This window comes from Scyliorhinus canicula, chromosome 13 (assembly GCF_902713615.1).
Source record: "Scyliorhinus canicula chromosome 13, sScyCan1.1, whole genome shotgun sequence".
Classification (NCBI taxonomy): Eukaryota; Metazoa; Chordata; class Chondrichthyes; order Carcharhiniformes; family Scyliorhinidae; genus Scyliorhinus; species Scyliorhinus canicula.
Window position 1 is genome coordinate 12,026,429 of NC_052158.1, and position 25,826 is coordinate 12,052,254.

The 25,826-nt window shown below is 44.1% G+C and overlaps 1 protein-coding gene across 2 annotated transcripts; it reads left to right on the plus strand.

The window, feature by feature from the left end:
* The first annotated feature begins 1,860 nt into the window (after positions 1 to 1,860).
* LOC119975439 (E3 ubiquitin-protein ligase TRIM69-like) lies at positions 1,861 to 21,472 on the plus strand. Of its 2 annotated transcripts, none has more exons than XM_038815092.1 (4): positions 1,861 to 2,328; positions 3,206 to 3,228; positions 4,060 to 4,175; positions 20,228 to 21,472. In XM_038815092.1, the coding sequence occupies exons 1-4, from the start codon at positions 2,143 to 2,145 to the stop codon at positions 20,761 to 20,763; spliced, it is 861 nt and encodes a 286-aa protein (XP_038671020.1). In that variant the 5' UTR covers positions 1,861 to 2,142; the 3' UTR covers positions 20,764 to 21,472. The 2 variants fall into 2 exon arrangements, with proteins under 2 accessions (XP_038671020.1, XP_038671021.1); XM_038815093.1 differs by lacking the exon at positions 20,228 to 21,472 and adding an exon at positions 9,732 to 9,978 and having other exon boundaries at positions 1,874 to 2,328.
* Positions 21,473 to 25,826: the final 4,354 nt, after the last annotated feature.

Below are 25,826 nucleotides of genomic sequence, written 5' to 3' on the forward strand. Positions count from 1 at the left end.
CATCTCTTTAAGTAACTCTTCCTAATCTATCAAGGCCAACTCACGCCTCATACCTTCATAGTTTCCCTTATAAAGATTCAGCATCCTAGTCTCTGAATCAACTACTTCACTCTCCAGCTTGATAAAAAAATTCTATCATGTTATAGTCACTCATCCCCCAAGGGGTCTCGCACAGCCAGATTGGCAATGATTCCCTTCTCATTAGATTGGGCATTGTGGCCAGTTTCATTTGCCCAATCTATGTGCAGATTAAATTCACCCAGCAGCACGGTGGTTAGCACAATTGCTTCACAGCTCCAGGGTCCCAGGTTCGATTCCCGGCTTGGGTCACTGTCTGTGCGGAGTCTGCACATTCTCCCCGTGTGTGAGTGGGTTTCCTCCGGGTGCTCCGGTTTCCTCCCACAGTCCAAAGATGTGCAAGTTAGGTAGTCTGGCCATGATAAATTGCCCTTAGTGTCCAAAATTGCCCTTAGTGTTGGGTGGGGTTGCTGGGTTATGGGGATAGAGTGGAGGTGTGGGCTCGGGTAGGGCGCTCTTTCCAAGAGCCGGTGCAGACTCGATGGGCCGAATGGCCTCCTTCTGCACTGCAGATTCTATGATTCTATGGGCAGCACGGTAGCATTGTGGATAGCACAATTGCTTCACAGCTCCAGGGTCCCAGGTTCAATTCCGGGTTTGGGTCACTGTCTGTGCGGTCTGCACATCCTCCCCATGTGTGCATGGGTTTCCTCTGGGTGCTCTGGTTACCTCCCACAGTCTAAAGATGTGCAGGTTAGGTGGGTTGGCCATGATAAATTGCCCTTAGTGTCCAAAATTGCCCTTAGTGTTGGGTGGGGTTACTGAGTTATGGGGATAGGTGGAGCTGTTGACCTTGGCTAGGTGCTCTTCCAAGAGCTGGTGCAGACTCGATGGGCCGAATGCCCGCCTTCTGCACTGTAAATTCTATGATAATCTATGATTACACAGAACCCAGTCTATGATGGCCTGATCTCTAGTTGGTTCCTCCACATATTGGTCAAGAAAACTATCCCGTATACACTCCAGGCATTGTGGCCAGTTTGATTTGCCCAATCTATGTGCAGATTAAAATCACCCACGATCACCGATGTTCCCTTGTTACGTGCATCTCTAATTTTGTGTTTAATTCCATTCTCAACATCACCATTGCAGTTTAGGGCGTTACATATGACACCCACTAATGTTTTTTGCCCCTTGGTATTTCTCAACTCTACCCACACAGACTCCATATTGACAGAACTAATATTCTTTCTCACCATTGTGTTAATTTCCTCTTTAATCAGCAGTGCCACGTCACCTCCTTCTATTTTATGCCTATCCTTCCTAAATAATGTATACCCTCGGACATTCAGTTCCCATTCCTGGTCACCCTGCAGTCATGTCTCCATAATCCCAATTATATTGTATCCATTTATATCTATCTAAGCGATAGATCGCATTCCAGATCCTTTAACACAGATATCAGACTTGCTCTAAAGTAGACCGATGGATTATCCAACATTGCAACAACCACTAAGCTTAGAAAACGCCAAGGCAGGGTGGAAAGCGTTATAAAAGTCAAAGTTTTAATCGATATCGAGCAACTAAAACCACACCCCACACTCCACCCTGCTTTTCTGAACCTATCGCCCAAAATGACGGCCTTTACATTGAGGAGTTTTTTGGGGGGCAAATTCTATAATCGTGAGTACAATTCAATTCATGGGCTTGAAACCTGAACGTAGTTTCACCAAAGGGTTTGCCATCGGCAGCGAGTTCGCACTGGTGTCAAATGCAATGACATATTGATTCCGCCCATCTCCGCCCTCTCTCGCTCGCTCTCTCTCCACTGTCAACATCCCCTGGAGCCCAACTCAACCCCGACAGGATTCACTTATTCCCCTGCGGTCTCTTACTCCGTGTATCCTTCACACTGCACAAGGTTTCATCAACCTGAGTGAAAATCCAGAGGACATAGATTAATTTATAATAATATTGCGTACTGCATTGAACGTCATCAGGAAATCGCGCAACTGAAGATGTTCAGGAATGGAGTAACACCGAATTTAAAACCGGTTTGAATCAGGAAGTGCTCAGTGTGAACATGGCAGTCTGCAGACCCACATCACATCCGAGTTCAGTAAAATGCACCAGATTCTCACTGAGAAAGAGCAGCGTTTACTCAGAGATCTCAGGGAAGAAGAGGAGAGGATTCTAGAAACAATGGAGAAAAACCTTCGAGTGATTCAGGAGAATTTAAATTCTATTGAGGAGAAATTCTCCAAGTTGCAGAAACAGATGGAGCAAAAAAACGAGCTGATATTTCTGAAGGTGAGGGAATATATTGCGGGTCTGTTCAGTGAAACTTCACAGTCACAAAATAACGGATAACTGTGAAGTTAATGTAGCATTTATTTTTCTGAAATCCAAGCAGAACTAAAGCGACTTTGTCAATTTCTGGTCCTTATCACTGAACTAACCGTCTCCACATTGGAGAATCTCAGGAATACAAGTAACCTCCCAGAAATGAGTTGTCCCGGTCAGGACACTTGTTTGGAATGATTTCCTTGCTCCATTAGTGTAATTTCCTCCTGGAATTGACATTATAATGCAGTTCCATTTCCTTGTTGTGGGTGTGTCTAATACGGTGGGTGTGAGAGTCACTGTATCTGTGAGCCGGATTGATGTTGAGTTCCAGTATCTGACACAAAGATCATCTCAATAATATCGTCAATTCGACAGCACAGGGGGAAACAGTACTCTCCATCTTGTCTGTGCCGGGTCAGTGATAGAGATCTCCAGTTAGTTCCACTGCCCGGGCTCTTTCCCCTGATTGGGGGCAATTGTTTCCTTTACAGATACATCTATGAATTCCTTGGGAAACGCATCATTGAAGCTGTTTTCTCCACCATGTCAGCAAACACGTTCCAGTGAATCACAATTAATTACGAAAATAAAACACTAATATTTTCCCAATTATCCTGAAGCTTTTTGCACTTGATCCGCCAGATCTCTCTGTTCCTGTATTCCTTTTAAATTGGAGTATTAGGTTTATTTAGTCTCTCTTCAATTATCCTTCCAAAATGCACCTCTTTACACTTCAATGTCAAATCACATCTGCCCAGTGTGTATCCATTTCAGCATCCTGTCTATCGCCTTCCAAAATCTGTTACTACCACCCTTATTATTTGTGATTGATTTATTTCAGGAGGCAGCTCATCAGAAGAGAAGGTAGGACATCTTTATCGAAACTTTAGAGTTAAGTCAAAACAATTCTGAATTGTGTTGCGTTGGTTTTTAGCTGATTTTCCCCCTGCTTACAAATAATTTTGAAAAGATTTCTTAGTTGGATATCAAATACTCTGTTTGCGTTTAATACACAATAACACATTTTAATACAGTGATTATTAACTGTTCTCGAATGCTGCATTCATTAACACGGTGACATATCATTAATGGGACCATGTTCCAGTACTATACTATAATTCAGCCTTATTTTGTCCCCACAACAACTACAAGAGCAACAATGTGTATTTATGCAGCACCTTTAAAACATAAAAAAATCCCAAGCTGCTGCACAGGGGCATTAGAACTTAGAAAGGAAAAATTCAGACCGGGCTTCAAAAAGAGATATTAATTGCGGTAACTAGTCTATTATCAGGCTAGGAATCGTTTTCTTGACATGAGTGTTTCCATTCCCTGCCCTGGAATTTTGAAGTTATATTTTGCAGTTAAAGAAACAAGATTAATATTTAATTTTCTATCAATTTGCTCCAACATGATATTACTTAAACCTGTTAGGTTTAAATGTTAGGATAGTTCGCTTAGCACAGTGGGCTAAACCAGCTGGTTTGCAGTGTAGAACAATGCCAGCTGCGTGGGTTCAATTCGAGTACCAGCCTCCCCGAACAGGTACCGGAATGTGGCGACTAGGGGCTTTTCACAGTAACTTCATTGAAGCCTACTTGTGACAATAAGCGATTTTCATTTAATTTAATTTCATAGTTTGACCATTTGCATCATTTACCAAATATTCTGACATTAACTGATTATTATATGCAGGCTCAGTGATGACACTCTAACATTCTCGGTATCTGCTGCTGCCCTGTCTATCGGAAAGTTCAAAGGCCCTTTACAGTACACAGCGTGGAGAGAAATGATAAACTCCATTAACCCTGGTAAAACTCTTCTTTTTAAAATTAATTTATGGGATGTGGGCGTCGGTGGTTAGGACAGAATTTATTGCCCATCCCTAATTGCCCAAAAGGTGGCGGTGAGCTTATTTCTTGAACCACTGAAATCCTTGAGGTGTTGATACACCCACTATGCTGTAAAGGGAGGGTATTCCAGGATGTTGCCCCAGCGACAGTGAAGGAAAGGCGATATATTTCCAAGTCGCAGTTGGGAGTGATTATAATTTTTTCCGATTATAAATCCAGTGGTTAAGGTAAGCACGGTGGTGCAGTGGGTTAGCCCTGCAGCCTCGCGTCACCGAGGTCCCAGGTTCGATCCTGGCTCTGGGTCACTGTCTGTGTGGGGTTTGCACATTCTCCCCGTGTTTGCGTGGTTTTCACTCCCACAACCCAAAAATGTGCAGGCTAGGTGGATTGGCATTGCTAAATTGCCCCTTAATTGTAAAAAATTAATTGGGTATACTAAATTTATAGAAAAAAATATATAAATTTAGTGGCTAAATCACAGACGTGGCTGCAAGGGGATCAGGGCTGGGATCTAAATATACAAGAATATGTGTCCTATCAAAAGGACAGGCAGATGGGCAAAGGGGCAAGGTTGCATTGTTGGTAAGGAATTGAGGTACATCAATAGCAAGGAGCGAAAAAGGATCAGAAGGCATAGAATCTCTGTGTGTAAAGTTGAGGAACTGCAAAGGTAAAAAGACTCTAATAGGAGTTATGTATAGGCCCCTAGCAGTAATCAGGATGTGGGGCAGAAAATAAATCAGGAGATAGAAAAGGCATGTAGAAAAGGCAATGTCACAATAATCATCGGTAGCATAGTGGTTAGCATAAATGCTTCACAGCTCCAGGGTCCCAGGTTCGATTCCCGGCTGGGTCACTGTCTGTGTGGAGTCTGCACGTCCTCCCCGGGTTTCCTCCGGGTGCTCCGGTTTCCTCCCACAGTCCAAAGATGTGCCGGTTAGGTGGATTGGCCATGCTAAATTGCCCGTAGTGTCCTAATAGTAGGGTTAAGGGGGGGGGGGGGGGGGAGTTGTTGGGTTACGGGTATAGGGTGGATACCTGGGTTTGAGTAGGGTGATCATTGCTCGGCACAACATCGAGGGCCGAAGGGCCTGTTCTGTACTGTACTGATTTATGTTCTATGGGGAACTTCAATATGGAAGTGTACTTGGAAAATCATGTTGGTAGTGGATCTCAAGAAAAGGCATTTGTGGAATGTGTAAGAGATGTTTTTTGGAGCAGCTGGTGACAGAGCCTACTGGGAACAGGCAATTCTGGGTTTGGTGATGTGTAATGAGGCAGACTTTATTCGGGAACTTAAGGTGAAGGACCCCTTAATATGATAAAATTTACCCTGCAGTTTGAGAGGGGGAGGCTGGAATCAGATGTAATGATATTACAATTAAATAAAGGTAACTAGAAAGACATGAGAGAGGAGCTGGCCAGAGTTGGTTGGAAAAGGAGCCTAGCAGCAAGACAGTGGAACAGCACTAGCAGGAGATTTTGGGGGTTATTCACGAGGCACAACTGAAATTCATCCCTAGGAGGAGGAAACATGATAAGGGGAGGACAAGGCATCCATGGTTGATGAGGGAAGTCAAGGACAGCATAAAAGCAAAAGAAAAATCATACAAAAATGGCGATGATTAGTAGGAAGCCAGAGGATTGGGAAGCCTTTAAAAACAAGCAGGGGACAGCTAACAAAGTAATAAGGGGAGAGAAGATGAAATATGTGCAAGCTAGTTGGTAATAGAAAAGAAGATAGGAAGAGGTTTTTTTCAATATATAAAAGGTAAGAGAAAATAGACATTGGACCACTGGGAAATATGGCAGGAGAAGTCTTAATAGGAAACAAAGAAATGGCAGAGGAACTGAATAGTTACTTTCCATCAGTCTTCATGGTGGAAGACACCAGTTAGGTGTCAGAGCTCCAGGAGAATCAGGGAGCAGAGGTGAATTTATTGAAATGTTCAAGGTTCAATAAAGTAGAGAAGATGAATGTCCACAGGTTTAACACAGTGACATAGTGTAAAAAAGAGAACGGTAACATCAAGTGAGATTCACAAAGCGGTTTAGAATAAGTGAGGTTGATTTTCTGAGTGATCCCATTGACCGGGCAGATAGTGAGGCAGTGAACTCACTCCATGAATTTGATTAGAATCCCAATCCATTCAGTACATTTTGTTGTCCACTTTTACAGTGTGGGAAAGATGATCCTTTAAGGGGGAACAGGAAATCTACTGACAGCTCCAGTAAGGCCTTCGGTGTGGTGCGGTGGGGGTGAATTTAGCGGTGAAATGCGCCTTCGGCCTCGTCCACGGCGTGGTGTGTTTGAGGAAGACTTGCGGTTGAAATGTGGAAAACGAGTCAATTTGTGAACAGCCTTGTGATAATGGTGAAGTTTGGTGCTTTGACGATAGCATTTATGGTCTAAATATTGGCATAAATAAATCGAGAAAGTAAACTTCATATATTGTTTCCATAAGACAGAGGAGCAGAATTAGGCCACTCGGCCCATTGTGTCTGCTCTGCCATTCAAACATGGCTGATATTTTTCCTCATCCCAATTCTCCTGCCTTCTCCCTGTAACCCTTGAACCCCTTATTAATCACGAACCTATCTATCTCTGTCTTAAAGACAACAGTGATTTGGCCTCCACTACCTTCTGCGACAGAGCTCCACAGATCTCTGGTTGAAGAAATACCTCCTCAACTCTGTTTTAAAGGAACATCCCTTTAGTCTGAGATGGTGAGATGGTGTCCTCTGGTTCTACTCTATCCAGGCTCGCTTGTAAGTTTCAATGGGGTTTCCAGTGGTTCCTCTCAAACCACGGATTAGATCATTCTACAGACTGTTTCTCTGGATGGGGCTTGCACATCTCATTCATCACCATCCGTTGGAAGACCGAGATTAGATTGAGGCCACAAATCAACTGTCTGCACGTTTAAGGCTTCTCCTTGTACTTTATAAAAACAAAAACGTGCTGAAAGGGGCCTGTTAACATCTGTGGAGACAGAGAGAGAAAGTTGCCATTTCACGTCGCTTTGGCCTTTATTCGGCTTTTATTTCAGATCAGCTCCGCTGCAAAGTATTGCTTTTGGCTTCTCCTTCTGTTCAGTGTGGCAATACTGGATACCTATTTTGTATAACAGTGGGGGAGGGGGGAAGTGGGGTGTTATGACCGGAGTGCACAGCTCAGAGGTCCGCAGTGCAGTGGCGAACTGTCTTGAAAGTTTGTCCAACACAAACCTGTTGGACTTTAACCTGGTGTTGTAAGACTTCTTACTGTGCTCACCCCAGTCCAACGCCGGCATCTCCACATCGTGTCTTGAAAGCCAATGGGAATAAACTTGCATTAAGTTGGAAGGCTTTAAGAGGAAGAGTAGAATCTGATAAACTAGGCAGTGACGCAAAATAGACTTTACATTTGTTCTGTAGCACATCAGATAGCGAAACCTGGGGCTGAATAATATGGTCATGAACCGGTGGGGTGAGGGGGGTGGTCTGCATCCCAAAGTTGTTGTCGTTCTACATTCGGAGCCCTCGGCCAGAGAATGTCCGATAAACGTTAATAGCTGCCAATTAGGGACAAGGGCCGGTTACCGAATTTCACCTCGCCCAACGTGCCAGGTGGAATGCAGTCCAAGGCCTCCCACACCCCTGGGCCAATGTGGTGTGACTCATCAGTGAAATAAACAAGCCCGTCTACTCTACAGAGAGGCTATTTGTGCATTTCCCTGTCTGGCCTCATCAATGCATTCAAACTTTAACGAATCTCTGCCATCCATCGCAATCTTGCTAAGTGACATAATTGTATGAATCAGGAATTGCCCAATTTTTCAGCAATGATGAGTTAGAACATACAGTGCCGAATGAGGCCTTTCGGCCCATCGAGTGTGCACGGACCCACTTAAGCCCGCACTTCCATCCTATCCCCGTAACACAATAACCTCTGCCCCTGCTAACCTTTTTGGTCAGGAAGGGCAATTTATCATGTCCAATCCATCTAACCTTCACGTTTTTGGACTGTGGGAGCACCCGGAGGAAACCCACGCAGACACGGGGAGAACGTGCAGACTCCGCACCGACAGTGACCCAGCGGGGAATCAAACCTGGGACCCTGGTGCTGTGAAGCCACAGTGCTATCCATTTGTGGTACTGTGCTGCCGTTATCAATTTGTTACATAATTCACACATTGATGTCTGCGTCCACGGACCAAGGACAGAGGTTTTCCAGAAGCGCCAAACTAACCTCCAGGTTTACTTTATTATAGGTATGCCTGGTATTCTTCCTGCCATGTCCTCCTGCCCTTTTTTCTTAAACCAGGTTGATGCTTGGTTTGCTAGTAGTGATAGAGTGGGGGATATGCCAGGTCATACGGTTACACATTGTGGTTGAGTACAATTCTGCTGCTGCTGCTGATGGCCAACAGTGCCTCACGAATGCATAGTCTGGACTTGTTACACTTGTTTTAGGTCTGTCCCATTTAGCATTGGTGATAGTGCCGAAGAACAAAATGGTGGACATCCTCAACACGCAAAGCCGTTGTCTTCTCAAGGACCATAAATAGTCTTACGTAGGTTAACGACCAACAGATTTGTTTCGAATCACTAGCTTTCGGGGTACTGCTCCTTCCTATGGTGAATGTATAGTCTCAAGGGCCGTTCAGTTATCTCTCCTACCCATACTGTCATGGCAGATGGATCTGCGGCAGGTAGGTTACTTAGGATGAGGGTTAGTCTGTGTTTCCATCTTGTTCCTTCACTCACGACCTGTCACAGATCCAGTCTCGCAGTTATGGGCGGCCAGCTCAGTCTGTGGTGGTACTACTGAGGCACTCTTGGTGGTGGCTCTCCACCCAGAGTGCATTCTGTGTCCTTGCCACCCTCATGAGCATGTTGGGCCTGAGCCAATAAGGAGGAACGATCTCCTTCCCTGAACAGCGTGATTAGGAGAGATGGGTTTTTATGAAAACTGACAATATTTTCATGGCTCGACTGTTAGTTCTAGATTTCTTTTATTGAATTGAAATTCAAATTCCTCTGTGTCTCTCGTGATTCTCTCCTACCTCACCCTTGCCTATGTTTTCTCTCCCTCACTCTGCTCTCTCCTCCACTAGTCTCTCTGCCTTTATCTCCCTCTCATGATTTTGTTCCATATTCCCCATTCTCTTTGGGGTTCTGTATCACTCCTCACACCCTGTCCCCTCTCTACGCAGGACCTAGGACAAATGATAAATACACAATGTAAATACAAAGACAGACATTGTGAACCATACGGAGTGGAATGCTAGAAAATAGGGGCTGGTTTAGCACAGGGCTAAATCGGTGGCTTTGAAAGCAGACCAAGGCAGGCCACCAGCATGGTTCAATTCCCATACCAGCCTCCCCAAACAGGCATCAGAACGTGGCGACTAGGGGCTTTTCACAGTAACTTCATTTGAAGCCTACTTGTGACTATAAGTGATTTTCATTTAATTTCATTTCATTCCCTTTCTCTAAATCACTGACTGTGTTATGTTTCCTTTCCCACAGCTCCAGCCTCTCTGACTCTGGATCTGAACACGGCTCATCCTGTCTGAGGACCGGACCAGTGTGAGACTCGGAGACAAACAGCAGTCGCTCCCTGACACCCCGGAGAGGTTTGATCCCTGGGTCAGTGTCCTGGGATCAGAGGGATTCACATCAGGGAGACATTACTGGGAGGCGGGGGTGGGAGGGAAGATTAAGTGGGTTACGGGAGTGGCCCGAGAATCTGCCGAGAGGAAAGAAGCATTCCAACTGAATCCGGGTTCTGGATTGTGAGGCTGATTCACGGAATTGGTTATTTTGTCTCCACTTCCCCCTCATGGACCACCCTCACCCCGAATGTGAATCCCAGGAAGATCGGGGTTTTCCTGGACTATGAGGGTGGACAGGTGTCATTTTACAATGTGGACAACATGTCCCATCTCCACACTTTCACCCACACTTTCACTGAGAGAATCTTTCCCATCTTTAGTCCGGGTCGGAATATTTACAGGAAAAACTCGGCCCCGCTGACAATCTGCAGGATTAAAGGCCACTAACAGATCCATCCCATAATTTCACACCATCTCCCTGCCTCCTACCAGCTGTAAATTGCTGGGCATGGGTCTCAGACACAGTTGGAGAGAGAAACCAGATTAACATTCCGGGTATTGTTTTATTATCACAAGTAGGCTTACATTAACACTGCAATAAGGTTACTGCGAAAAGCCCCGAGTCGCCACATTGCGGCGCCTGTTCATGAACACAGAGGGAGAATTCAGAATTCCCTCAGCCGGTACAGGCATTGAACCCGCGCTGCTGGCCTTGTTCTGCATTACAAGCCAGCTGTCTAGACCACTGAGCTAAACCAGCCCAGTCTAAACTCTGTATCGGAACTGAAAGATTAGCAAGGACCTCTGTAGGGCTGGGGGAAAGAAGAAGGACGAGAGAAGAAACAAATAGAAGCTCAATTGTAGAGAGGAACTTACTGGGTAGAATGAGCTGTAACTGCAGGAAGCCGGTGTCCTTCCTGCCTGTAATGTTGCTCCACAGGCGGAAGGTGGCGATAGATCACCGTGTTTGAGATGAATCAGTTCAGTGATTCTCAAACTAGAGTCGGGGGAAATTTTCCACGGAGTCCAAAAATATTTTTCTACGGATGTGGGAGAGAGAGAGAAGCACAGATGCGAGTCTAACATTCACTGTCGGCCGGAGGGGAGGTGGGAGACCAGCTGCTGCTGTGATACTCGCTGTCTTCAGTTTGGGTTCAGGCAGTGAGTAAGTGCCGTTATCGAGCTGCCCGGCCTGCTGAGTATTTCCATCATTCTCTGTTTATATTAATCTCCAGTTATTTTGTATATTGTTTATTGTGAAGTGAGTCAGTTTGACTCACTTCACATTCTCACCATGTTTCCAGATAGTGTATTCGTACATGCGGTTAAATAACATTGACAAACTACACTTTTTTTACAGGTCTGTAAATATTGTCACACTCCAGTGTGATTTCTTCGTTAAAATTAGAAAGAGGGAAGCTTGTTTGTTCATTTTCTTTCATTTTTAAGGATATATCAACCTATCTTAAATATGTCCTGCTTAAAGATGGGCTGTTTAGCACACTGGGCTAAATCGCTGGCTTTGAAAGCAGACCAAGGCAGGCCAGCAGCATGGTTTGATTCCCGTAACAGCCTCCACGAACAGGCGCCGGAATGTGGTGACTAGGGGCTTTTCACAGTAACTTCATTGAAGCCTACTCGTGACAATAAGTGATTTTCATTTTCAAGATGTAAATTGTAGGAAAGGAACATAGTATTTCTGGGAGTTTTTATTTTACATTAAAACAGGAAGCTGCCTTGAGACAGTTTAAAGATGTAAATAATGTGACACTGCTGTGAACACTGATCTGACAGTCTGTCTGTATTGAACATGATGTGTGAACTGATGGGGTTTGTATGACATTAACAGATAATGTTTAACCAGATGAAAAGCAGTTCAGTTGCTGCACTAGAATGTTAGTGGAGTCTCAGTTATCATTTATCTCTGGTTTGTCTGCTCTGTCTCATCACTGCCCACATCAGTGAAATAATCCTGAAGTCACTAGTATGTAATTACCTGTTATATTTACATTTTTATTAAAGATCTAGGTACATCTAACCTGTCTATATTCTGCAAATTTTATACCATCTATAATTGTAATGCACATGATTGCATTTGAAGGGCAGCACGGTGGCCTAGTGGTTAGCACAACCGCCTCACGGCGCTGAGGTCCCAGGTTCGATCCCGGCTCTGGGTCACTGTCCGTGTGGAGTTTGCACATTCTTCCCGTGTCTGCGTGGGTTTCGCCCCCACAACCCAAAAATGTGCAGAGTAGGTGGATTGGCCACGCTAAATTGCCCCTTAATTGGAAAAAATAATTGGGTACTCTAAATTTATAAAAAAAATTAAAAAAAATAAAAAATGATTGCATTTGAAAAGTGGTTCTTCAAGCGAACAAAAAGAATCTGGCAACATAGGCCAGGGAATCCGCTTTCTCAAAAGAGAACACATTTAATTATTATATCTAAGAAGGAGAAACCAGTTATGCTCTTTATTTTGTCCACAAATTGTTCCAGAGTCCATACTCAGTGAATATTTAACCAATTCCACGTCTTCTAACAAAGGAATAGGTTGGATTGAAAGGGTAATGTATTTGACGCGGTGTCCTTGGACATCCTAAAGCATTTGACAAAAGTGTCACATAAGAGACATACAAGCACAGTTGAAACCCATGCAATAAAGGGAGCAGTGACAGCATGAATATGAATATGGCTGAGTAGCAGGGAACAATTCAGGAATGGTCACTTTTCAGGCTGGAGTAAGTTTTACAGTGTTCTTCCCCGGAGGTCGGTACCAAGATCACTCCTTTTCTGGTTGACATTCCTGAAGTGAACTTGGGCACAATTTAAAAATGCATAACCGTCACAAAACCTGAAAGTCCTGTGAACTCTGATGGAGATCTAGAGGGTATAGGCATCTGCTGGAATGCACAGATATTTGACAGATTAAATGTAATGTCAGAAAATGTGAAGTGATACATTTTGTTGGGAGGATTAGAGAGAGAATGTAAACAAAAGTGTCCAATTTTTAAGCGGGTGGAGGAACGGGCAGTTGGGGATATTTGTGAACAATTTGCTCATCTTGAGAAAGCAGTTCAGCAGCAACAGAATATTCACCTTGAATAAAAATACACATCAAAGGAAATTCTATATGACACTGATTGGAACACTATTAGATTATCTTATCCAATTCTGGGCAGTGCAATTTAGGAAGGATATAAAGGCTTCGGGGAGAACGGTTTATTTGCCGAGGGATTTCAGGTACGAGATGAGATTGGAGAACATCTGGTTATTCACCATAGGGGAGAGAAAGATATATGTTTTCAGTAGATTTGTTGGAGGATTTCAAAATAATGAGAATTCTGGATAAAATAGAAAGTGAGAAATTTCTCATTGGTGGAACAGCCTGAGATTGTGGTGGAGACAGATTCAATCAAAGTTTTCAAAAGAAAATTGGGACATCATCCTTCCTCTTCAGTGAATGCATCAAGCAGAGGGTTAGCCCGGACACAAAGTGCTGTACCATTCTAAAATTCTGTGATTTTCAGGAATTTGATTCAACCATGACTGATCTTTACCTCAACTCTATTTACTCACTGACAATCCATGAGATTTCTCCTGTGCCTATCAGGAAAAAACGGACCTGGAATTCTTTCCATTATCACATTGATATTATGCCGCAGCACCTGTTACTCAAAGTGAGGGAGGTGGCTTTCTGGAGATTGGGGAGTTTTAGGGTAAGCCCCTCAGTAAATTGGGTTTGTACTTGCTTGAGAATGAGAGGTGATATATTTGAAACAAACAAGGTTTTTTAGGGATTGTCTTCTGGTGATGTAACGCAGGGCGTGAGACGTGCACATGATGGCTCCTGCTGGAGAACTGATAGTTTTGTCCTTCTCTTGGTGACACGGGTTGTTTATAGCTTGGAAACTCATGATAGTTATCAGGATAGTGTGATATTCTCTTTGTTGAAAAGCCCAGACAAAACAGATAAAGCTTTGAGCTGAAACTGGTCAAGGGAATCCGATGCAACTCAGGGCTCAAAGGGAGGTAAGATGGCAAAGTCCAGAAGACCATAAAGCATAGGAGCAGAATTAGCCCACTCGGCCCATCGAGTCTGCTATGCCATTCAATCATGGCTGATATGTTTGTCATCCTCATTTTCCTACCTTCTCCCCATAACCTCCGATCCCCTTAGTGGTCAAGAACCTATCTATCTCTGTCTTAAAGACACTCAGTGATTTGGCTGCCACAGTCTTCTTGGCAAAGATTTCCACAGATTTATCACCCTGTGCGGGGTCTGCGTGTTCTCCCAGTGTCTGCGTGGGTTTCCTCCGGGTGCTCCGGTTTCCTCCCACAGTCCAAAGATGTGCGGGTTAGGTGGATTGGCCATGCTAAATTGCCCGTAGTGTCCTAAAAAGTAAGGTTAAAGGGGGGGGGGGTTGTTGGGTTACGGGTATAGGGTGGATACGTGGGTTTGAGTAGGGTGATCATTGCTCGGCACAACACCGAGGGCCGAAGGGCCTGTTCTGTGCTGTACTGTTCTATGTTCTATGTTTATTTAAACAATGGTGCAATGGTGGACCCAGCAATTACAGGCCAGTCAATTTAACTTCAGTGGTGGACAAGCTTCACTTTCAGCCAAGTGGACTGCAGCTGCCATGTGTTTTCCTGCTCGCTCAACTTGGTTAAATCACCTTGAGCCTTCCTTGCATCTTCCTCGCACATCACAATTCTGCCCATTTGTATGCCTTCAGCAAACTTGGAATAGTTACATTTGGCTTCTTTTCCAGGTCATTTATATATATTGTGAACAACTGGGGCCCATGCCCTGATCCCTGTGGTACCCCACTCATCACTACCTGCCACTTGCAAAATACCAGTTTTTCTCATTCTCTGTTTCCCTTCTATGTATAAAAACTCGAATCCATATCAATCCCTGTCCCATGTGCATTAATTTCCCCCACTAACCTCTCAGGAGGGACTTCAATTATAGATTGTAAAGGTTAGAAATAAGAAGACGAAGAAGAGATTTGATTGAGATGTGCAAAATAATGAATGGGCTGAAAAGGGCGGAATGGTAGCACAGTGGTTAGCACCGGTGCTTCACAGCTCCAGGGTCCCAGGTTCGATTCCTGGCCTGGGTCACTGTCTCTGTGGAGTCTTCATGTTCTTCCTGTGTCTGCGTGGGTTTCCTCCGGGTGCTCCGGTTTCCTCCCACAAGTCCCGAAAGACGTGCTGTTAGGTAATTTAGACATTCTGAATTCTCCCTCATGGTACCCGAACAGGTGCTGGAGTGTGGCAACTAGGGGATTTTCACAGTAACTTTATTGCACTGTTAATGTCAGCCTATTTGTGACAATAAAGATTATTTTAAAAAAAAGAAAGAATAGACAAGGAGGAATTGTTTCCACTCGTAAAAGATTCGAGAACGAGAGGGCACAGATTTAAAAGTAGTAAATGTGCTGTGGGAAAAATATTTTTCACAGAGGTGTCTGGTGTCTAGAATGTTCTGCCTGAAAATGGAAGCAGGTTCAATTGAAGCATTCAAGAGGGCATCAGGTAATCACTTGAATAAAAACAATGTTCAGGGGTATGGGGAATAAACAGGAGGACGGCACAAAATCATGATGTGTGCTTGTAGAGTGATGCAGACAAGATGGGCCAAATGGCCTCCTTCTGTGACGTAACAGTTAGATCATTCTGTAAAGCCTTACGCATTCCCTGTTCATACCTGGAGAGCTGATCAGACGCTCATGGGGAAATGTAACCTCTCACCCGTTAACCTACGCCAGGCTGCACAGCGAAATACAAAGGGATGGGATGTCTTATCTGTGCATCACGGCAAAGCCTGTGGCTATCAGGGATTGCTGACTGCCTAGATGGTCAGCACTGAGTGGTCAATGGCGATGGCACCCCTCAAGACAGTGGCCCTATGAATGTTTTCAAAATTCTTTTTTTGACTGCTACAAGGGCCATAGCCGTTCAAATGTTGTTAAAAATCACAGGGTTCCAATGTCCTGGCTCGCCTGATTACAACGCTAACCCACAAAGATGCCAGAATCATTTTCAAGATTCCCTTAATGAGTTTCAATGCCGTTCACATCGAGTTTTAAGGATGACAATTTCACCCAGATTCGAATCCTGGCCTTGGCCACTGTCCGTGTGGAGTTTGCACATTCTCCCCGTGTCTGCGTGGGTCTCAACCCCACAACCCAGATGGCAGGGTAGGTGGATTGACCACATTAAATTGCCCCTTAATTGGAAAAAATAATTGGGTACTCTATATTCCTTTTTTAAAAAGGAAAACAAAGGTTGAATGTCATCTAGCAGCGCGGGAAAAAAAACATTCGTCAATTTCTTCACAATGAATCTATTGAACCAGTTGATACTGTTTTTAAGCTCAGGAATCATTTGATACTGATTTGCTGTTAAGTCCTTGCTTACGGGGGTGATTTAACCTTGACGATTTGTCCACGCATTCCTACAAAGCTAAAGCTAACAAAGTCGGAAGGTTCAGTCTACGTTACAACAATAAGACATTTCCCTCTCGCCAACTGCAGAGAAAAACGCTGATATGAAAACAATAAATGCTGCAGAATCCCAAGCACGTTTCGCAGTCTCTGCGGGGAGTTACCGCCGTACGTATTCGGCGGCCCAGACATAATGCAACTCCAACTCCAACTTTGCCACGATCTGCTTTTCTGCGAGAGGAATATCCACATTTGTCCTACATTTGATCATGGAAAACGTGTTTTCCGATTGCACTTATGAATTTTAGCAAGCTGATATTAGCTGAGAGAATTTCCAAAATCGAATAGAATCCCGTCCGGCGGGAAGGATTCCAGGGATTGGGTGCACAGCGCTCTATGAGATGTGAATCCACGGAGACAAAATCCTTGATCCAGTGACTGATGTCAAGTATTTTGCCCCCAACCGTACAACAATCACCCCCCCCCCCCCCCCCCCCCCCATAACGCCACGTGTCACGGGAAGCATTAATTGCAAAACTCGACGTTTTGCAGATTGAGTGAGAGAAGACAGGGTGCCATACTTGAGTTCTAGCATTGGGCAGATATAATTATATAGGCACGAGGAAAGAGTTGGCCCAAACACACTGGGGACAAATAATTGAGGGTAGGACAGTTGAGGAACAATGGTGGATGTTCAGGGAGATATTAAACACCTCTCGATCAAAGTACATTCCTGAGAGAAAGCGGAATTGTAAAAGGGAGAAAAAAGTTCCATGGCTAAACAAGGAAGTCAAGGAAGGCATAAAGGGAAAAACTAGGGCATACCATTCTGGAAAAGCGAGTGGTAAACTGGAGGATTTGAAAATCTTTAAGGTTCGGCAAAAGGCTACTAAAATAAAATCAGAAGAGGTAAGATGATCTATGAAAGGAAACTATCAGAAAACATAAACACTGATACTAAGAGCTTCTGTAAGTGTATGAAGAGGAAGAGAATAGCTAAAGTAAATGTTAACCCTTTAGAGGATGATACTGGTGAGGTAATAATGGGGAACACAGAGATGGTGGAGGCACTGAACTAATATTTTGCCTCTGTCTTCACAGTAGAAGATAATAAAAATATTCCAAAAATTGCAATTAATGCAGCGGAACCGGGTGCAATTACCATCACTAGGGAGCGTATTGAATAAACTGATGGGATTAAGGGCAGATAAGTCTCTGGGTCCAGATAACCTGCACCCCCAATATTAAAAGAGGTGCAGTGGAGTAGTGGATGCATTAGTTATGATATTTCAGAATTCCCTGGATTCTGGAAGGGTCCCGGTGGATTAGGAACACACTAATGTGACACCCCTATTCAAAACAGCAGAGAGGAAAGGAAACTATAGACCTGTAGCTTGACCTCTGTGGGAGGAAGTTGCTGGAATAAATCAGTAAGGTTGCGATAACTGAATATTTGGAAAGTCAAAGCTCAATCCATCATTGTGAGCATGATTTTATGAAGGATAAGTCATGCGTGACAAATTTCCTTGAGTTCTTTGAGGGTGTAACCAGCAAGGTGGATAATGGGGAACCTGTAGATGTGATATATCTCGACGTCCAGAAGCTGTTTGATAAGGTGCTGCATAAAAGACTGATCCAGAAAGTGAGATCACAGGGGATTGATGGTAGAGTACTAGATTGGACTGAGCATTGGCTGACAGACAGAAAGTAGAGGTTTGGGATAAATGGGTCCTTCTCTGGCTGGCGAACTGTAACTAGCGGAGTTATCGCAGGGTTCAGTCCTCAGATCTCACTGTTTATATAAATGATCTGCAAGCATGGACAGAGTGTAACACAGCAACATTTATGGATGGTACTAAAATAGGTGGGAAAGCAGGTAGTGAAGAGGAGATAAAAAATTTAAAGATGAATTATAGTTAGATTCTGAGATTGGACAAAAATTTGGCAGATGGAGTTCAATGTGGATAAGTGTGACGTTATCGATTTTGGCTGAAAAAATAGAAAGGTAAATCATCTAAATAGAAATCAGATTCAAAATGCGTCTGGGCAGAGGGATCTGGGTGTCTTTGTTCATGAATTGCAGAAAGTCGGTGTGCAGGTACAGCATGTAATAAAAAAGGCAAATGGAATGTTAGCGGTTATTGCAAAAGGACTGGTGTATAAAAGTAGAGACGTGTCTGTTGAAATTGTATAGGGTGTTGGTGAGACCACATCTGGAGTATTGTGTCCAGTTTTGGTCTCCTTATTTGAGGAAGGATGTGGTGGCATTGGAGGCAGTTCAGAGGAGGTTCATCAGATTGATTCCGGGGATGAAGGAATTGACGTATGAGCAGAGACTGAACAGCTTGGGCTTATACCTGCTGGAGTTTAGAAGGATGAGAGGGGATCTGATTGGAGTATATAAAATACTAAAAGGAATTGATGAAGTAAACATAGACTAAATGTTCCCCATTATGGGGTAATTTAGAACAAAAGGTCACAGATATAGGTTGAGAGGTGGTCGTTTTAGAACTGAGATTTAGAATTTAGAATTTAGAACAGTACAGCACAGAACAGGCCCTTCGGCCCTCGATGTTGTGCCGAGCAATGATCACCCTACTCAAACTCACGTATCCACCCTATAGCCGTAATCCAACAACTCCCCCTTAACCTTACTTTTTAGGACACTACGGGCAATTTAGCATGGCCAATCCACCTAACCCGCACATCTTTGGACTGTGGGAGGAAACCGGAGCACCCGGAGGAAACCCACGCACACACGGGGAGGACGTGCAGACTCCGCACAGACAGTGACCCAGCCGGGAACCGAACCTGGGACCCTGGAGCTGTGAAGCATTGATGCTAACAGATGAAGAGGAACTATTTCTCACAGAAGGTGGTGAATTTGTGGAACTCGCTTTTCCATAGTGCAGTGGAGCCTGAATCATTAAATGGTTTCACGAAGGAGATTGATATATTTCTGATTTTAAAAACGAGTTAAAGGGACACGGGGAACAGGTAGGGAGGTGGATTTGAGACCAGGAAGAGATCAGCCATGATCTGATTGAATGGTGGAGCAGGTTCAAAGGGCTGAATTGCCTACTTCTGCTCCTAATTCTTATGTTCCTATGTGCTATGGCAGTATATGTGGTGATACTGGTATCTGCATCATTAACCGTAGGTATGATTTTGTAAATATGACGATGTCAGGTTGTTGTAGAACTGGTCTGTGAAACAGATTTCCCATTTTATGAAACAAGACCAGATGTTACAACGGAAGGTTTTGCAGGATCTACTGTTGTCATTCCCAGTGCCCAATTCGATGCTGGATAGGCGATCTAGTTTCATTTAGGTCTTTTAGTGGTTTGGCACAACATTCTTTTTGTTTAAATTTTAAATCTTTTTTTCCAATTAAGGGGAAATTTAGCGTGACCAACCACCTATCTTGCATGTCTTTGGGTTGTGGGGGTGAGACCCATGCAGACCTGGGGAGAATGTGCAAACTTCACACATACAGTGACCCGGGGCCTAGATCGACCTCAGATCCTCGGCACCGTGAGGCAGAGGTGCTAACCACCGTGCAGGTCCTTATGTTTTATAGGCCAACCGCATTGTTGTGGGTCTGATGTAAGGCCAGACTAGGTAAGGCAGCAGATTTTGTTCCCTAAAGGGCATATTGAGTCAGAGTCGCTCAGGAAAGATTTACAAAATCTGACAACGCTTTCATGATCATCATTCGATTTTGTTCTAGATTTTTTATTGAATTCAAATTCCTCCCTGCCTCTCATGCTTCCTCCTCATCTCCATCCTGCCCACGTTTTATCTCCGCTCCCTCACTCTGCTATTTCCTCTACTCCCCTCTCTGGCCCTTCTCTGCTTTCACCATCTTTTCCCAAATTCCCACTCCCTCCTGGATTCTTCCTCACTTCTAACTCTCAACCCTCTAAATCACTGACTGTTTTTTTTAACTTTCCCTCAGCTCCAGCCTCTCTGACTCTGGATCCGAACACAGCGAATCCCTGGCTCATCCTGTCTGAGGACCGGACCAGTGTGAGATTTAGCGACAAATCACAGCCGCTCCCTGACACCCCGGAGAGGTTTGATCCCTGGCCCTGTGTCCTGGGATCAGAGGGATACTCATCAGGGAGACATTACTGGGAGGTGGGGGTGGGGGGGAAGACCGAATTGAAAATTGGAGCGGCTCGAGAATCCACCAAGAGGAAGGGAATATTTCAACTGACTGCTGAATCCGGATTCTGGATTGAGAGGGTGATTTCCAAAATTGGTTATTCTGCCTCCACCTCCCCTTTACCGACCCTCCTCACCCTGAGTGAGAATCCCGGGAAGATCGGGGTTTTCCTGGACTATGAGGGGGACAGGTGTCATTTTGCAATGCGGACAACATGTCCCATCTCCACACTTTCACCCACACTTTCACTGACTCTTTCCCTTCTTAGATCCAGGAAAGAATATTGCTGGGGAAAATTACAGCCCACTGACAATCTGCGGGATTAAAAATCACTAACATTGCCATCCCATAATTTCACACCGTCTCTCTCTGTCTCCTGCCAGCTGTAAACTGATGAGTGTGGGTCACAGGTGGAGAGAGAAACCAGGTTAACATTCCGGGTATAAACCCTGTATGGGAACTGGGAACTGAAAGATCAGCAAGGACCTCTGTGGGGCTGGGGGAAAGAAGGAGGGAGAGAGAAGAAACAAATAGAAGCTCAATTATAGAGAGGAACTTACTGGGTAGAATGAGCTGTGAACTGCAGGAAGCCGGTGACCTTCCCGCCTGTAATGTTGCTCCACAGGCGGAAGGTGGCGATAGATCACCGTGTTTGAGATGAATCAGTTCAGTGATTCTCAAACTGGGGTCGGGGAATCTTTCCGGGGGCGGGGTGTCGGAAAAATGTTTTTGTAGGTAGTTGAAGAAGCGAAAGCAGAAGATATGAGTGGACGTGAACGAAACATAATATGGCGCATAATTCTCTCCCTTCTTCACGGTGATGGACATTTCACTGTCATGGTTTTCAGCGGTGAGTCTCACATTGACTTTCAGTAGGAGGGGAGGGGAGGGGAGGTGGGAGACCAGCTGCTGCTGTGATACTCGCTGTCTTCAGTTTGGGCTCGGGCAGTGAGTAAGTTCCGTTATCGAGCTCCCCGGCCTGCTGAGTATTTCCACCACTTTCATAGAATCATGGAATTTTACAGTGCAGAAGGAGGCCATTCGGCCCATCGAGTCTGCACCGGCTCTTGGAAAGAGCACCCTACCCAAGTCCACACCTCCCCCCTATCCCCATAACCCACTAACCCCACCCAACACTAAGGGCAATTTTGAACATTATGGTCAATTTAGCATGGCCAATCCACCTAACCTGCACATCTTTGGACTGTGGGAGGAAACCGGAGCACTTGGAGTAAATCCACGCGGATACGATGCAGACTCTGCACAGACAGTGACCCAACCTGGGAATCGAACCTGGGACCCAGGAGCTGCGAAGCAACTGTGCTAACCACTATGCAACCGTGCTGCCTTTCTGTTTATATTCATTTCTAATTAGCTTGTTTCTTGTAATTCTGAAGAATCTGTGAGTTTGACTCACTTGAAACTCTCACCATGTTTGAATAATGTAACTTCCTTGTATGATTAAATAACACTGACAAACTGAACTGGGTTTGTACAGGTCTGTAAATATTGTCCAGAATGTCATGTTCCAGTGGGTAATCTGTAGTAAAATTGGAGGGAAGGAAACTGTTTTTCATTTATAATAAAATACGACAACCTTGTTACTGCTTAAAGATGTAAATGATGTGACACTGCTATGGACACTGACTGGACAGTCTGTCTGTATTGAACATGATGTGGGAACTGATCGGCCTTATAATGCCAAAAGGTAATCTGAGAACTAGGGCCAGAGAATCAATTTCTCTTGGGGAAAAAAATGACACAGTTCATCATCAAATATAAGAAGGAGAAATTAAAAGTGATTTGTTTTATTTCCTCTTGTAGGTGCATCTGGAATAATCACTGCTTCAAAATAAGGGATCGCCCATTTAAAATGGAGATAAGGGGGAAAATCTCTCAGAAGTCATGACACTTTTGCAATATCTTCCTGAAAAGGCAGTGGAAGCATAGTCTTTGAACATTTTCAAGGCAGCGAGGGATGGATTATAGATAAACAAGGGGGTAATTATGTGTTCAGAGTATGCAGGGTGCAGATTTGAGGTTATGATCAGGTATTAAATAACGAGCGAGCTCAAGGGTTCAATGGTCAATGTTGCTTATTCCTATGGCCTGCATGTTGTGCAGAGACTGTGCGGGGCAGGAAGCAGGAGGGAGTGGAGAATGCAATATCAGGAATGAGCTAGGAGTGGGAGAGAGAGAAAAAGGGGAGCAGTGCAGGTAAAGGGAGGCAAAGAGAGAAGGAGGTGGAGGGGAGAAAGACAGTTTCTGGAGGAGCGAGACAGTATCGTCAGGAATAGAGAGATGGAGAAAAGATGGAGGGAGAGGGTTTGAGAGGGAGAGGACAGAGAAAAGGTGAAGGAGTGATGAGAGCTAGTCGGAGAGGGAGAATACAGCAGGAAGGACAGAGAGTGAGGGTTGGAGGGGAGAGAGTGTGGGTAGAGAATCAGAAGACAGAGAGAGGTAGAAATAAAATGGAGGGCAGGTGAAAGTCGAGAGAGATGGAGTGGGGGGGTGAAAAAAGGGTGGAGGGGTTGATTTAGACACTGAAGGAGGGGGAGAGTGGAAGGGGAAGGGGAGAGAGGGGGGATGCAGAGTTCACGAACAGTCATGATCATACTGAATAGCTGAGCAATTTTGACTCGTCAACTGCTCCAATCTCTTATGTTCTTGGGAGAGTTGTTTTCTCTTCGCTGGCTAGACCAATATTTATTGCCCATCCTAATTTCCCTTGAGAAGGTGCTGCATTCCATGTGATATAAGTATACCAACAGTGCTGTTAGCGAGGGTATTCTAGGACATTGGCCCAGAGGCAGTGAAGGAAAACTGATATATTTCCAAGTCAGAACAATGAATGGTTTGGTGGGGAACTTGCAGGTGGCGGTGTTCCCATGTATCTGACATCCTTGTTTTTCTAGATGGTAGTGTTTGTGGATTTACAAAATGCTGGTAAGTAGCCTTGTCGTCTGACTCTACACACAGCTTGCCACGTTGGTGCTGAATGGGTCCTATTCTTTCCCTGGTTATCCTCTTGCTATTAATATACTTACAAAACACCTTTAGATTTTCCTTTATTTCACCTGCCAGTGTTTTCTCATGCTCCCTCTTCGCTCTCATAATTTATTTTTTAAGTAACCCCCCTCACTTTCTATACTCTTCCAAGTCTTCCACTGTTTTGAGCCCGTCAAATGTATTTCCCTTTCTTTCCTTAGCCAAGCTTGAATATCCCGAGACTTCCAGGGATCTATGGACTTATTGTTCCAGCCGTTCACTTTCATGGGGACATGTTGGTCCTGTACTCTGTACATTTCCTTGTTGAATAAATAGCTCTTCTGATGTAGATTTCCCGACAGCTCGCTGCTCCCGGTTGAATTTTGCCAGATCCTGTCTTATCCTATTGAAATTGACCTTTTTCCCCCAATTCAGAAACTTTATTTCCAATCCGCCTTTGTCCCTCTCCATAATGACCTTACATCCACTATTACCAAACGTGCCTAGTATGAATTGAAACAAAGTTTGGCAGTTAATTGTCAGTCATCAGTTAACTGGTATATTATCCACAGCAATGGGTCTACCAATCAACGTCCACGTGCCAATGAATCAGAACTCTTATTATGAAGTACAAATTGTGGTTCTCTTTAAATTATGCAGTCTTGTGAATTTCCCAATGAGTGCAAGATGGAAAGCTTCTACATCTCTTTTTTCAATGATACTCAGTTCTGGACCAAACAGTGACAAATAGGAGCATTGTACTGCAACATTAGCGCTCCAAAGACAAATTCACATCCTCCTCCAGCACACAAGATCTCCTGAAAATATGAAGTTTTCTATTTGGTAAAAGAGGAGAAGAGCTCACGCCAGATATGTCGGTGAGTTCGCAAAAAATCTGGCAATGGAGTGCAATGTGGCCGAAGGTGAAATTGTCCATTTTGGCAGGAAGAATGAAAAAGAGCTTATCATCTAAATGGTGAGAGATTGCAGAGCTCGGAGATGCAGAGGGATCTGGGTGTCCAAGTGGATGAATCACAAAATGGTAGAATGCAAATATATCCAGCAATTAGTAAAGCGGATAGAATGTTATTGTTTATTATAGAGGGGAATTTATTACAAAGGTAGGGAGGTCATACTTCAGCTGTACAGGTCATTGGTGAAAGCACATCTGCAGACATGTGTACATTATTGGTCTTCTTACGCAGGAAATATAGAAATGTAGATAAGCAGTTCAGTGAAGGCTTACTGGACAAATTCCAGGAATGGATGCATTGTCTTACGAGGAAAAGTTGAAGAGGTTAGTGTTGTAGCCACTAGAATTTGGAATAGTAAGAGGGACTTGATCAAAACCTTTAAGGTCCTGAAGGGAATTGACAGGGTGCGTGTGGAGAGGATGTCTACTCTTGTCAGAGAATCTAGAATTGGGAGACACTGTTTAAAAATAAGGGGTCGCTAATTTAAGACAGAGATGAGGGACAATCTTGTCTCTCAGAGGGTCAAGTGTGCCTGCAATTCTCTTCCTCAAACAGCAGTGGAAGCAGAGTTTTTCAATATTTTACGGCAGAGCTGGAAAAATGCTTGATTAACAATGGGGTGAAAGGTTATCGGTAGGCAGGAATGTGGGGTTGAGGTTACAATCAAATCAGCCATGATCTTACTGAATGACAGAAAAGGGTCGAGCGGTCAAGTGGCCAATCCTGCCCCTAATTCGTATGTTTCCATGTATGTTTGTATATTTCATTCAGAATTGTGATATAAACATCAACTTATTTCCAGACCATAACTTTGATTTTGGGTCTTTTGTTACATTAAATATGAATTCACAAAGTATCATTCATCTCAGGTTGTATATAAATTACATCACATACTCTCCCAATTTGTTCATTCTTAAACTTAAGAAGTTTAAGCTGCATAATGATCAATATTATTTTCCCCTGGACCTTCGCTACACTTCTTCCAAAGTAAGGTGCTTAAATTCTGCTGCAGTTGCAGGATTATAATGATGCAAATTCATTTTTGCCTCGTTCATGGCGGGCAGTCATTGTTTTTAAAAAGGGAATAAAAGATGTCTACCCATGTACGCTCAGTAGGCTTATTGACTGTGAGACTGGATGTAAAACAGCCAAGGAGCTAAATCAAAGGATGTCAACATTAATGTCACTCGTTGAGGTGTAGCCTGCACTTAAACCTGCAAAAATTGTCAAATTCTCCTTTCTATTGTACACACCTCCAATTGTTTTGGTTTTGATTGGAAACTGGGTCATTACAAACTGACTTTTCAAGAATAGATTATATTATCAGGGCCTCACGGTAGCATGGTGGTTAGCATCAATGCTTCACAGCTCCAGGGTCCCAGGTTCGATTCCCTGCTGGGTCACTGTCTGTGTGGAGTCTGCACGTC

What these genes read in the sequence shown, in the direction of transcription:
- LOC119975439 (XM_038815092.1), top strand. Translation starts at nt 2,143, where the DNA reads ATGCACCAGATTCTCACTGAGAAAGAGCAGCGTTTACTCAGAGATCTC. An exon ending in ACGAGCTGATATTTCTGAAG is followed by an intron (nt 2,329 to 3,205) that starts GTGAGGGAATAT and finishes GATTTATTTCAG; the next exon opens with GAGGCAGCTCATCAGAAGAG. An exon ending in GCAGCTCATCAGAAGAGAAG is followed by an intron (nt 3,229 to 4,059) that starts GTAGGACATCTT and finishes TATTATATGCAG; the next exon opens with GCTCAGTGATGACACTCTAA.